The sequence below is a fragment of the Aethalodelphis obliquidens genome, unplaced genomic scaffold, assembly GCF_003676395.1.
Source record: "Aethalodelphis obliquidens isolate GAN/ISIS:26980383/991018 unplaced genomic scaffold, ASM367639v1 scaffold41, whole genome shotgun sequence".
NCBI lineage: Eukaryota > Metazoa > Chordata > Mammalia > Artiodactyla > Delphinidae > Aethalodelphis > Aethalodelphis obliquidens.
Window position 1 is genome coordinate 1,714,009 of NW_020837985.1, and position 14,128 is coordinate 1,728,136.

At 47.7% G+C, this 14,128-nt stretch overlaps 2 protein-coding genes across 3 annotated transcripts in view; one reads left to right on the forward strand and one right to left on the reverse strand.

Moving 5' to 3' along the window:
- Positions 1-14,128, forward strand: part of ZHX2 (zinc fingers and homeoboxes 2) — a 173,061-nt gene that overhangs the window by 152,422 nt on the left and 6,511 nt on the right. Inside the window, exon 4 of the mRNA XM_027132354.1 lies at positions 4,636-7,381. Coding sequence (XP_026988155.1) covers positions 4,861-7,377 — 2,517 coding nt within the window. The 5' untranslated portion in view covers positions 4,636-4,860 and the 3' untranslated portion in view covers positions 7,378-7,381. The remainder of the gene's footprint in view (positions 1-4,635; positions 7,382-14,128) is intronic.
- DERL1 (derlin 1) overlaps positions 1-14,128 on the reverse strand; it is a 113,520-nt gene that overhangs the window by 30,743 nt on the left and 68,649 nt on the right. The window lies entirely within an intron of this gene.

The following is a 14,128-nucleotide window of genomic DNA, read 5'->3' on the forward strand; positions in this document are numbered from 1 at the left end:
TTTGCTGTACACCTGAAACTAACACAACATTGTAAATCAATTATATCTCAATGACTATATATATATATATATATATATATATATATACATATTGCTATGAAGAAAGCAAAGCAGGGAGAGAGTGACTGGGGAACTGGGAGAGGCAGTATTTTACATGGAATGGTGGTCAGGAAAGGCCTCTCTGTGGAAGGGTGATTTTCACATGGAGCCGTGAAAACCGAGGAGCTCTAGGGGTGGACTTCCTGGCAAAGGCCCTGTGATGGAAGGGATACACCTGTTCCAGCAGCCAGAGTGATAGGGGCAAGTGGGGAGGGGAGCAGGGACTAGAACGGGCCGGGGTTGGAGTTCACTCTGATGGGACCTAAGAGAGGGCTTCATGCAGAACAGTGTCCTGAACTGATTCCTACCTTAAAATCTCCCTCTGCATGACTATCATCAAAAAGAATACAAATAACAAATGTTGGCAGGGATATGAAGAAGAGGGAACCCTCATGCACTGTTGGTGGGAATGTAAATTGGTGCAGCCACTGTGGAGAACAGTATGGATGTTTCTCAAAAACTAAAAATAGAACTACCATAGGACCCAGCAATTCCACTCCTGGGTATATTTTGTAAAAAAAAAAAAAAAAAAAAGTACTAATTTGAAAAGATATATGCACCCCAGTGTTCATAGCAGCATTATTTACAATAGCCAAGATATGGAAGCAACCTATGTGTCCATCAACAGATAAATGTATAAAGAAGATGTGATACACACACACACACACACACACACACACACACACACACACAATGGAATACTACTCAGCCTTAAAAAGAATGAAATTTTACCATTTGCAACACCATGGATGGATTTGGAGGGAATTATGCTCAGTGAAGTAAGCCAGACAGAGAAAGACAAACACAAATCACTTATATGTAGAATCTAAAAAGTACAACAAACTAGTGAGTATAACGAAAAAGAAGCAGACTCACAGATACAGAGAACAAACCAGTGGTTACCAGTGGGGAGAGGGAAGGGGGAGGGGCGAGATAGGAGGAGACGATTAAGAGGTACAAACTGTTAGTCATAAAATAAGCTACAAGGATATATTGTACGCCATGAGGAATACAGCAAATATTTTGTAGTACTATAAATGGAGTATAACTTTTTTTTACAAGTTTTTTGTGTGTGTGTGTGCAGTACGCAGGCCTCTCACTGCTGTGGCCTCTCCCGTTGCGGATGGACGCACAGGCTCAGCGGCCATGGCTCACGGGCCCAGCCACTCCACGGCATGTGGGATCTTCCCAGACCGGGGCACGAACCCGTGTCCCCTGCATCGGCAGGCGGACTCTCAACCACTGCGCCACCAGGGAAGCCCCCTGGAGTATAACTTTTAAAAACTGTGAATCACTACATTGTATACCTGTAATTTATGTAATATTATACACCAACTATACTTCGATTTTTTAAAAACCTTTAGAGATTAAAAATAACATTTAATTGCTTTTCAGTACCAAAATGAATTTCAAACCATAAATAAAGCCCATCAAGAAGCAGAAAGAAAATCCCTGTGCTGCTCTAGAGAGGAAGTAAGCAGGAGGCCTGTGGAGGCTTCCAGACGGGAGATGGAAGGGGTCCGATACTGGGTTTCTTTTGAAGACAGAGTCAACAGGATCGCTGATGGACTAATTTGGGGGTGAGGTGAAGAGGATTTTGGCCTGAGTGTGCCATAGAGATGGAGATGAAGAGCTGTAGACATGGTTGGGGGGTGGGCAGGACCCATGTTTGAGGGGGAAAATCAAGAGTCTGATGTTCAGCTAAACATGTGAATTTGGGTGTTGTCAGCAAAAAGACACAGCTCCCCTCTGCTCTGCTGTGCCCATCTCCTGTCCTCACCAGTGCCCTGAGGGACCCTCACCCACTGCTGATGAAATTGCCCAGCATCACTTTGTTATAAAGCAGAAACTAACACACAATTGTAAAGCAATTATACTCCAATAAAGGTGTTTAAAAAAAGAAAGAAAGAAAGAAATTGCCCAGCATGAAAATGCCTCAGAGTGGCCGTTTCTGGGTTCACAGGGGAGGGATGCCCCTCCCCCGAGTCCTGCACAGGTTTGTCACCTGACCCCCTAAGCAGATAAGTGGGGCCCCAAGTCCCAGAGGGTTGCTCTTGAAAATAAGTCCATTAATTCTTCCTTGAGCCCTCTCTTCAGTGGAACTCAAACCCAGGCCAGTGGGAAGGACGGGAGAGGATATGCTATCCCCTCCATCCCCTTTCCCCCGGATGTCATGTCGGCTACCCCTGTTTCCAAACACACAATGAAAGGCCATCCTCTATGGAAGCCCGTGCATTTAGATACTCAGCGTGGTCGAGCCCATCACTTCCCCTGTGGGGGTTCTGTTAACATAACCTACCTTATAATAAGCAAATTGTTCCTGTACTCCTAAATTAATATTTGTTTAATGCAATTCCAATCAACATTCTAACAGAATTTTATTTTGCAGATGATTCTGATTCATGAGAACTGATTTACATTAATAGGTGATCAGAATAACCCAGACTTATTTGGCAAAAGAAGAATGATAAAGAGAAACTCACTCTACCAGATGTTAAAACATGCTCTAATCTACAAAAAAAAATTTAAGTGAAGCATAAGTTGTAAGGCTCAAGAGCTAGAGAAGAGGTAGAGAACAGATAATCCAGAAACACCCTAGTATATAGAAAAATTTAATGTACAGCCAAGGTGGCTTCACAAATTAGTGAGAAATAAATAACACTATACATGTTATTGAGATAATTGGTAACTTTCAAGAAAAATGGTTAGAATTGTATCTCACAGCTTACCCCAAGATCAGTTCGGTTCAAGTCCAGACAAGTTATATGTAAAAAATAAAGCCAAGCGCTTCCCTGGTGGCGCAGTGGTTGAGAGTCCGCCTGCCGATGCAGGGGACACGGGTTCGTGCCCCGGTCTGGGAAAATCCCACATGCCGCGGAGCAGCTGGGCCCATGAGCCATGGCCGCTGAGCCTGCGCATCCGGAGCCTGTGCTCCGCAATGGGAGAGGCCACAACAGTGAGAGGCCTGCATAACGCAAAAAAAATAAAATAAAATAAAGCCAAAACACTCTAAGAAAACATAGAATAATAGGTCTCAGCTATCAAAGCAGGGAATCACCTTCTAAATGTAAAATCACAATGAAAGAAACCACAAGAGGAAAAGACTGATAAATTTGCCGTTTAAAAATGAAAAATTTCTCCCTGTAAAACATGAAAAAATACCATATGCAAAACTAAAAGGTAAATGACAGACTGGAAAATTTTTGCAACAAATATAGAAAGGTACTAATGTTTTTAATATAGAGAGAACTCATAAATTAATAATAAAACCACTGGGCATCACAATATAAAAATGACATAGGGACTTTCCTGGTGATCCAGTGGGTAAGACCCTGCGCTCCCAATTCAGGGGCCCTGGGTTCGATCCCTGGTCAGGGAACTAGATCCCGCATGCATGCTGCAACTAAGAAGTCCGCATGCCACAACTAAAGATCCCACGTGCCACAACTAAGACCCGGCACAGCCAAAATAATTAATTAATTGATTTTAAAAAATAATAATAAAGTATGTTTTTTTAAAATGGCATAAATCCACAATTCACAAAAGAATACAAATGGCAAGTGAATCTTTGAAAACTGTTCACCCTTATTAGCAATCAACAGAAGCACCAAAGCATATTAAAGCAGTTTTCCCGTATCTAATTGGCCAGGCTTTTTCATGGTAATATTTCATGTAAGCTAAGTGGTGAGTCGGGCACTCATTCACTGCCTGCGAAAAGGCCAAATGATGCAAAAACTTGGCCATATGAGTCAAGAGAATGTAAAATGTTGACCTCCTTTGACCCAGTGCTTTCACTTCAGAAATAAGGACTAAGGGTATTGACTACAATGTTGTCAGAAGAGCCAAAAATTAGGAATAAATGTCCAACAAAAGTCCAATGGCTAATTACATCATGTATGGTATATCCCTACAATGTAATGTCATGCAGCCATTTCTTAATCATGCTTTTGCTCAAAGTTTGTGAAAATGGGAAATGTTCAAGTGAAATGAAGGAACTACGATATTTGGGGCGATGTTTTTCTTTTTTATACTTTGATGCCTTTTCTGGATTTTCTATAGTGATTTTACCTTTATGTTAATAAACGAAACATTCATATCCATCTTCTAACTCCTATATAAATTCCACTCGCCAGCCCCAGGCAAGCATCTTGCTTCTGATGTACCGTCCATAAAAGCGGCTTGCGAACCCAGCCAACACTCACTGCAAGGTGCCCTCCAGCACCCTACCCACCACTTCATAAGATCTCAGTGCCCTTGTTGCTTTTCTGTATCCCTTGGTCTCTAAACATGAATGAGTGACCTGCATCCTCATTTGCTTGCTCTGGGCCCGTCCCCACTGCCCTTCCCAGAGAATGGAAGAGAAGAAAAATGTGATCTTTCACGTTTAGGAGTACCCACTCTCACACCATCTGTGCACACCTGGGTATTTGCTTTGGGTGCCAGTTGGGCTGGGTCATGGGAGCAACTTAGAAAGAAATGCTAGTTCCTTTTGCCCTGTGAGGAAACACTGACACTCTCTTTGTTCTTGTCCCACAGGTATGATGCTGCCTCTTGTGTTTAGCCATTGGAACAGTTACAATCTTCTGCACTGAAATCATTCTGGAAACTCAAGCACCAGACTTCAGCGTTCAAGTGAAGCCAAAGCCATTGGAGCGGGGCATAAAGCCAAAAGCCTTTTATCTTAGTAGTTCCAAAACTTTCACTGCCCCTTCCCTACCCGCCCCCGTCCCCCCAATAAGCCATTGCACACAGACAGACAGCATGGCAAGCAAACGAAAATCCACAACCCCGTGCATGGTTCGGACATCACAAGTAGTAGAACAAGACGTGCCCGAGGAAGGAGACAGGGCCAAAGAGAAAGGAATCGGCACGCCACAGCCCGAAATGGCCAAGGACGCTTGGGCAGCAGAACCTGAAAACTCTTCCAAAGAAAATGAAGTGATAGAGGTGAAGTCTACAGGGGAGAATCAATCCAAAAAACTCCAAGGTGGTTATGAATGCAAATACTGCCCCTACTCCACGCAAAACCTGAACGAGTTCACGGAGCACGTTGACACGCAGCACCCCAACGTGATTCTCAACCCGCTCTACGTGTGTGCCGAATGTAACTTCACAACCAAAAAGTACGACTCCTTGTCTGACCACAACTCCAAGTTCCACCCCGGGGAGACCAACTTCAAGCTGAAGCTCATCAAGCGCAACAATCAGACCGTCCTGGAGCAGTCCATCGACGCCACGAACCACACCGTGTCCCTCACCACCAGCGGCCCCGGGAGCGGCGACAATGACCCCGGGATCTCGGTGAGTAAAACCCCCATCATGAAGCCAGGGAAACCGAAAGCCGATGCCAAGAAGGTGCCCAAGAAGCCAGAGGAGGCCGCCCCCGAGAACCACGTGGAAGGGACCACCCGCCTGGTGACAGACGCAGCCGAGATCCTCTCAAGACTTGGGGGCGTGGAGCTCCTCCAGGACACCTTAGGACACGTTATGCCTTCTGTCCAGCTCCCACCAAATATCAACCTTGTCCCCAAGGTCCCCGTGCCGCTGAACACTACCAAATACAACTCTGCCCTGGACACCAACGCCACCATGATCAACTCCTTCAACAAGTTCCCTTACCCAACGCAGGCTGAGCTGTCCTGGCTCACAGCTGCTTCCAAACACCCGGAAGAGCACATCAGAATCTGGTTTGCCACCCAGCGCTTAAAGCATGGCATCAGCTGGTCCCCGGAGGAGGTGGAAGAGGCCCGGAAGAAGATGTTTAATGGCACCATCCAGTCGGTGCCCCCAACGATCACTGTGCTGCCTGCCCAGTTGGCCCCCACCAAGATGTCACAGCCCATCCTCCAGACAGCGCTTCCGTGCCAGATCCTCGGCCAGACCAGCCTCGTGCTGACTCAGGTGACCAGCGGGCCGACGACCGTCTCTTGCTCCCCCATCACGCTCACCGTGGCCGGAGTGACCAACCACGGCCAGAAGAGACCTCTGGCGACTCCCCAAGCTGCCCCCGAGCCCAAGCGCCCGCACATCGCTCAAGTGCCAGAGCCTCCGCCCAAGGTAGCCAACCCTTCGCTGACCCCGGCCAGCGACCGCAAGAAGACGAAGGAGCAGATCGCACACCTCAAGGCGAGCTTCCTCCAGAGCCAGTTCCCCGACGATGCTGAGGTCTACCGGCTCATCGAGGTGACCGGCCTCGCCAGGAGCGAGATCAAGAAGTGGTTCAGCGACCACCGGTATCGGTGTCAAAGGGGCATCGTCCACATCACCAGCGAATCCCTTGCCAAAGACCAGCTGGCCATCGCAGCTTCCCGACACGGCCGCACTCACCACGCGTACCCAGACTTTGCCCCGCAGAAGTTCAAAGAGAAAAGCCAAGGTCAGGTGAAAATCCTGGAAGACAGCTTTCTGAAAAGCTCTTTCCCGACCCAAGCAGAACTGGACAGGCTAAGAGTGGAGACCAAGCTGAGCAGGAGAGAGATCGACTCCTGGTTCTTGGAGAGGCGGAAGCTTCGGGACAGCATGGAACAGGCCGTCCTGGATTCCATGGGGTCCAGCAAGAAAGGCCCAGACTCGGTGGCCCCCAATGGTGCTCTGTCTCGACTCGACCAGTTCTCCAGCGCCCAGGTGCCCGGTTCTTTGCCCAGCCCTTCACCAGCAATTACAAAAAATCAAGAACAGGTTCATCTCCTGAGGAGCACGTTTGCAAGAACCCAGTGGCCAACCCCCCAGGAGTATGACCAGCTGGCGGCAAAGACCGGCCTGGTCCGAACTGAAATCGTGCGTTGGTTCAAGGAGAACAGATGCTTGCTAAAAACTGGAACCTTAAAGTGGCTGGAGCGGTACCAGCAGCGGCACGTGGCGGATGATCATGGCTACGACGCCCCGTCGAGGAGGGCAGCAAAAGCCGTCATCGCCGAGAGCTCGAAGAACGGGAGCGAGGGCGGTCCGCAGTATCACAAGGACCCCAAAAAGCTCTGCAAAGAGGACTTGGAGAAGCTGGGCCCCAGGATGAAAGCAGGCGGCGAGCAAGCAAGAGACGGTTTGCTGGCAAAGCCCTCGGAGGCCACCTCGGACAGATCAGAGGGCAACAGTCGGGACGGCCAGGGCAGCGACGAGAATGAGGAATCGGGCATCGTGGATTGGGTGGAGGTGACGGTCGGAGAGGAGGACGCCGTCTCAGACAGGTCGGACAGCTGGAGTCAGACGGCAGCAGAAGGTGCGGCGGAACTGGCCGACTCGGACTCCGACAGCGTCCCTGCTGAGGCCAGCCAGGCCTAGACAGGTAACGCCACCTGTCCCCCCGGGAGCCAGGGCAGGAGGCTGGGTTTCTTTCTTTCTATTGGCAGAGTCGATACAGGTGTTGGGTACAGAGATATGGACACAGATCATGGGTTCTTCTTTCAAGCTCTTTTAAGACAAAGGAAGAAGAATAGGTGTTGCTAGATTTTATGTTTTTATTTGCAAGGTAGAGCTGATAGGTGACAGCATCACTGCCTGTGGTCTTTGGGGGCTCCATCCGTTCTAAAGTCTAGTAACAAGATAACACAACACAAGGCCTGTTTTGTGTTCACTGGTGTGAGAGACAAACATGAAAGGATATGTCTTTTTCTTTTCTTTTTGGATTTTTTAAAGAATAAGTGTCTACGTTTACTGAATAAAAATTTGGGATTGTTTCCTTTAACCTGAAAGGTTTTGAAAGTACCTGGTATTTACCTCGCCGCGGCTAAAGGAAGGTGCGCCCACGTATGTCTCATTAAGTAACCCCGCTTGTTGCTGTGCTGATGGGGTCCCCAGAGCCCCTTCAAATCTGGAGGAGACTGGTGTAAATTAGGTCTGTGGAGCCACAAAAGCCTGGGAAGGGAGGTTACCATGGTCACTAATGGCCATGTCATCCGCAAAACGGGACGTGCCACCCAAGCCCTTGGTGTTTATGCTTCACCAGAGGTCTGTGCAAGTCAGGGCCTGAAGCATGGCAGCTTTCTTGATGGTATGTTTAGAAAAGGGGGCGGGGTGGGGGGGATGGCAGAGAGAGGGATACAGGAGGGAAAGGTCTACCTTGGCCAAAGCCGAAGTATTCCAAGGGCAGCTTAGAACCAGGAGGGAGATGCACGATTTACAATTTACAATCTGCCCGGCTTGGCTTCTCCAGAGGTCACTTAAAAGGCAATGGAAGCCCCACGCCACCACCATGTCATCTTTAAACATAGTGAAAGGTAAAAACCTCTAGAATGATTGATAAGGTCCCCAAGGGAGCCCTGGAAACTACCATACCTTTTTATTTATGAACTCGGACAACTTTGGCCAGCCATGCCCCTCATTAATTCATTTATTCAGTAATAAAACGAGGCACCTGGCAAATAAATAAAGTCCTCTAGAAACCTTATTTTAGCCGGTTCCATCAGCTATTAAGAGCAATTTAATGAGCAGCCAATCACAGAATGCCATCAAGTCTTTCTCCTCCAACTTTGCAGGAGGAAGTGGTAATGGGTTGCAGGTGAGGGAGGTGAGCTAGTGATAGGAGGGGTTAAAGGGCATTACGCATCGCACCAACCACCCGCCTCCACCCGGCTACAACGGCTTCAACCTCCCTCTAGCCATTTTCTTGTTTCTTATAAGAATCTACCAGGGACTACCCTGGCAGGCCAGTGGTTAAGACTTTGCCTTCCAATGCAGGGGGTGCGGGTTCGATCCCTGGTCGGCGAGCTGAGATCCCACATGCCTCACTGGCCAAAAAACCAAAACATAAAACAGAAGCAATTTGTAACAAATTCAGTTTTAAAAAAGGACCCTACCAAACCAGCCCATATCCCCCTTGTTGAAATGAAGGAGCAATTTTTTTTTTTTTGTCCAATCAGATTCTGCCTGAAAGCTCCTAGTTTGCCCCATCTTCCATCCCAGATTGTTCTGATGCATAAACGTAAGTCTACGTGATTGCTTTTTCCACCTACCACACAGTAGACAGTTGGGTTCAATTCAATTCAACAAATACGTCCTGAGCGCCTACTGTATGTGGGCTAATGTGCTAGGCACTAGAGAGGACAGGATGAAGAAGATAGAGTCCTCCTTCACCTAGAGCTCAGTCAGACCAACAAGAAGGGAAATTGCTCTTCCTTTATTCACCAGGGTGCTCCGCGGCATGATGGAGACATGCACGCAGGAGGGGCACCCAGGCTGGAAGTCAGGGAAGGCTTCCTGGAGGAAGGGACAGCTGACTCAGGAGCTAGCCAAGTGCACAGACAAGGAAAAGAGTGTTTCAAGTGGAAGGAAGAGCCAAGCAAGGGTCCAGAGACAAGAAAAGGAATGGTGCAGCTGAGGAACCAAAAGAGGTTTGGCATAGCCAGAAAGTTGAGAAGAGGCAAACTAAAAGAAAACCTGATGGCTTTCCACAGCAGGCAAAAGTTATTCTGAACCAGTTGTGTTTGCTCAATTTGGATATAAGGATGCTAATTGTTCCTGTGTCCAGAGTGAGCTCTGGGTGCACATCGCTGAGTGGGAGGTATCTAGGGATGGGAGCCCCCCAGAGGCCCCCAAGGCCACCTGTCCCCATCTTTTCTCTCCCAAACTATACCAACACCAACAGTTGACGGCGCCCATCTGAGTTGGTTGCCACTGTGCTTGACCCCCACCTGAGGCCCAAGAGAATGAGAAGGGGGAAGAAATGCTGAAACCATAAAGAGAAGCTTTGGGGAGGGAGGGAGGAAGGGAGGAAGGGAGGAAGGGAGGGAGGGAGGGAGGGAGGGAGGGAGGAAGGAAGGAAGGAAGGAAGGAAGGAAGGAAGGAAGGAAGGAAGGAAGGAAGGAAGGAAGCCAGGCCTCCTGAGTTCAGAGACTGAGCTGGGCACTGTGGCCGCAGATGGTCTCATTCAATTTTCCTAGCGGCCCTGAGAGGTAAGCTTCTCTATATTTTTATAAAACCAGAAACTGAGACTCAGAAACCAAGGGACTTATCCACATTCTCCCAGGCAGCACCTCGGTTTCACTCCGGAGCCTTCGTTCTTCCTACTGCCGTTTCTGCCTCTTTATTTCTGACAGAAATTCCCCATTTCTGATTGATAGCACCTCCCACCCCTGACCCGCTCCTGTGGCGGCAGATACCTAGGGTTTTTAGAGTTGACTTTTGAATTAACATCAAATAATTCAGAGATGCAGGAACTAGTCAAGTCCCCCCAAAAACCAGGAACACCCAGGAGCCGCTCTTTTATGTTCATTTATGGCGAACGCCGCAAGTGTGTGCCAGAAAACATTCCTAAACAACATGCTAAGATCTGCTCAACACCTGTGACGTCCGATATCCCTAATGGGCCTCCTGATATTTTTCAGGTGCCACTGAATTGAGAAAGGGGCCGCCGTCTCTGTGCCGGCGGCGGCAGCCAAAAGTTCTCCCAAGTCCCGACAGAGGCACCCCTTCAAAGAAGCTTCCAACCTCGAGGGGAAAAAAACCTCTCCAAATACTTCACAGCTTTTATGAACCAAACACATGGGTCTCTTGAAATTCATAAATATTCAGTGATGTCTTTATTTAAACATATTTATTTAGGAACCTGCAGTTGAGTGCAGTTGCCACACATAGAATAATCCTGGGAATGATGCATGGTTTTGATTTCATGAAAGGTGTTATGTGATGCACATATGAGAGAGAGAGAGAGAGTGAGAAAAAACTTGGGTAAGCAGCCGGGCGCTGATTCTAGGATGGGATTTCCTCTGTGGGAGCGAAGCGTACCCACCCCGACCAATTCCTCTGGCTGAAGCTTAGCAAGGCTCAGGACAGTATTTGAATGTCCAGGCTCACCCTGGCCCTGAGATTAGACACAAAGATAAGGAATCCTTCCCAAGCCTTGAATTGGGGCATCTTGATTCAGTCTCTGGGTCCAAACAATTATCGAGCCATCCACTGAGAGATCTGTCCTGGTAAGAGGCCAAAAAATAAACTCCTCCTTTCCTAAAAATGAGTCAGAATACTTGAGCCAGAGAATGTCAGACATATGCCTTGATGGTTGGCCAAACGAAATTGCCTGGCTCTGCTACCACGAAGAATTTCCATTTATTTGTATATGCCATGTGTTCAGCATTCTTCCCAGCACATCTATTAAGTCATTTACACTTCATGACAACCTTCTGAGAGAGGTACGGCTCGTTCCCCATTTTACAGAGGGCCAAACGGAGGCTCAGAGATGCTTGCCCTGGGTTCCTCAGCTAGCGGCTGGTGGAGCCTGGAGGCCCCCTCTCATCTGTCAGGTCACTGCCTGACCCAACCGCCGTGGCCCACCACCTTGCCAACAGTGGCACCGCCATCACCGCCCAGACTGGACCAATAGGACATGGTCATTTCTTAATTCTATGTGGAGTGGGAACTAATACACAACTATTCACTACTTTGCTGCCTCCTGATTTCTGACAATTTCCATCTCCTGAGAATTAGGGATGGCTTTGGGGAAGAGGGAAATCTGTGAAATGTCAGAAAAAAAATATTTTCCATAGTTCAGCTTGCTTAAAATATTCAAGGCTGCCAACATTGGATCCTGGCTACAATTTAAGATCTAGGATAGGTATACCCCCATCATCTGTTCAGATTAGCCGTCCAAATACAGATATGTGAATGAATGGATGGATAAATGAAAATGTCGTAATTAACTATTTCCCTGTCTCTCCCCAATCAGACCCTTAAAGGCAGGCAGCGTAGGCCATTAATCTCTGAATCCCCCAGCGCCTGATTCAGAACAGATGCTTAACAGCAGTTTATCGAACCAACCTGAGAATTAACAAAGATAGTTGGCTTCCAGTTATCCGGGATCTGGTACCTCAGTCCTTTGCTTCTCCCCATTTTTTTTTTTTTCTATCACTCACTAGTCCCATCAGATGACAGCCATCAGGGGAGAGGAACTGGGGACAAACTGCTTTCCCTGTGCGTGGGCAGATTGAGGGAAAGGTCTGTTGGAGAATCGATCACTAGCTATTTACTGGGTGATACTTCTCAGGGACTGTACCTTAGCCTCGCTGCCCTGGTACCTCATGGAGGGTTAACTGCTATGACTTCCTTTTACCTAATTCTGGAGTTTCTCACACTAGGAATTTCCATTGTGCTTTAGGCAGCTTGTAGTGACTTAGGAACGTAATGAAATTGAAGCCCCTCATTTTTCAGAGGAAGGATGCTAGCCCCAAGGAGTAGGAGCAACTAGTCCAGAGATGCTCATAGTAACTGCCTTGGCTCATTCATCCATCAGTATTTGTGGAAAGCCTGCAGTGTGCCAGGCTCTGGAAGGCAGCAGTGCCCAGCATGTCCCTGCCCTCATGGAGCCCATAGTCTTTGACCAAATAATCTTCCATCAAACATAAAGGAAATGTTGAGCTTCCTTGGTGGCGCAGTTGTTGAGAATCTGCCTGCCAATGCAGGGGACACGGGTTCAAGCCCCGGTCCGGGAAGATCCCACACGCCGTGGAGCAACTAGGCCCGTGAGCCACAACTACTGAGCCTGCACGTCTGGAGCCTGTGCTCTGCAACAAGAGAGGCCTCGATAGTGACAGGCCCGCGCACCACGATGAAGAGTGGCCCCCACTTGCCACAACTAGAGAAAACCCTCGCACAGAAACGAAGACCCAACACAGCAAAAATAAATTAATTAATAAACTCCTAAATTTCCTAATTAAATAAATTAATTAATAAAATCTTCTTTAAAAAAAAGAAATTTTGCCAGGTGACAAGATTTTTTGAAAGAAAGGCACATGGAACTGTGAGAATATAGATTAGGGCAATTTGACCTGGTTTAGGGGGTTGGGCAAGGTTTCTCTAAACAAGCAGTGGATGAATTGAAATGCAAAAGGTTAAGTAGGAGTTGGCTGGGCAGAGAAACAGTCCAGGCAGAAGAAAGCACATACCCAAAGACCCTGAGACAGGAGGGAACTTGGTGCCTCAGGGAACCTAAAAGGTGACTATCGTGGCTATGACTTGTCTGAGTTCACACTTCAAGGAAGTGCCAGATGTGCAGAGTTGACATGATGTAGGATAGTGTGAAGTTCTCCTCATCCGCTGAGAAATTACCTATTCTTTCTCTGTGTCACTATGCTTTCCTTTCTCAGTTCTAATTCAAATTAGACCATGCCCCTTCCCAATAAAAGAAAGTTGGACTCAGAAATATGACTGAGATAAGACTGAATAAATTACAATCACAGTGCTTGCTTTTCTATCTCATGGACTGCGGTGTTATTCTCTCTCAAGTTCACAGGGCCTAAGGGAAATCCCTACAGGGAAAAGTAAAGAGAAATAGGAACAGAAAGCTAGCACATGAGAAAAGAATTCTAATTGTCTCATGCTTCCCCAAAGGTAAAGTAATAGGGAAACAGATTTTGCTGAAGAATTAGGTAGTACTTTTTAACATTCCAAGGTGTCGCCAAGATAGAAAGGGACAGCTGTGGGAGCCAGTGGGTTCCCTGTCCTGGACAGTGTTCAGGGAGAGGCAGGACATCCACTTGGTGGAAACGTTCGAACAGTGGCCATAAGAAAAGGGGCCCAGTGACTTTGCAGTTTCCCCCAAAGCTAAGAACCAGTGCTCTGGGATTAAGTGACCCATCGGGCAGTTGGTTCTCTACCATGCGGAATGTCCCTGACCAAGTGGTAGGATTCCAGGTAGAAGCCCAGGGGCTTAGCAAGAGGCCACATAGTCAAAATCACTGTAATACTCTTTAAAACAAACAAAAAAAAACACCTGAAATGTGAACTTTGTCATCAGTCTTGTGTAACCAGCCGCCTCTAACAGCACTGTGCTCTCTTCTTGTTTTTCATTCACTAATGAACATTTGAGTTTCCTCAGTGAGCCAGACTCAGTGCAGGGCGGGGGTCAGCAGTGAACTCTGTAGACATACGTTTAAAAAGGTGAACTGAGGGTGTCTGGGAGCAGGGTCTTCTGTAGAAGCGACCTGCAGCTGGGACCTGCTGCCCAAGGGGAAGGCAATGGGGCCAGGCTGTGTGCCCTTGGTGTCCTGCATCTTCCCAGCCTCACTTTGAGAGTGCCGCCAGCTCCCACAGCCCAAGTCCT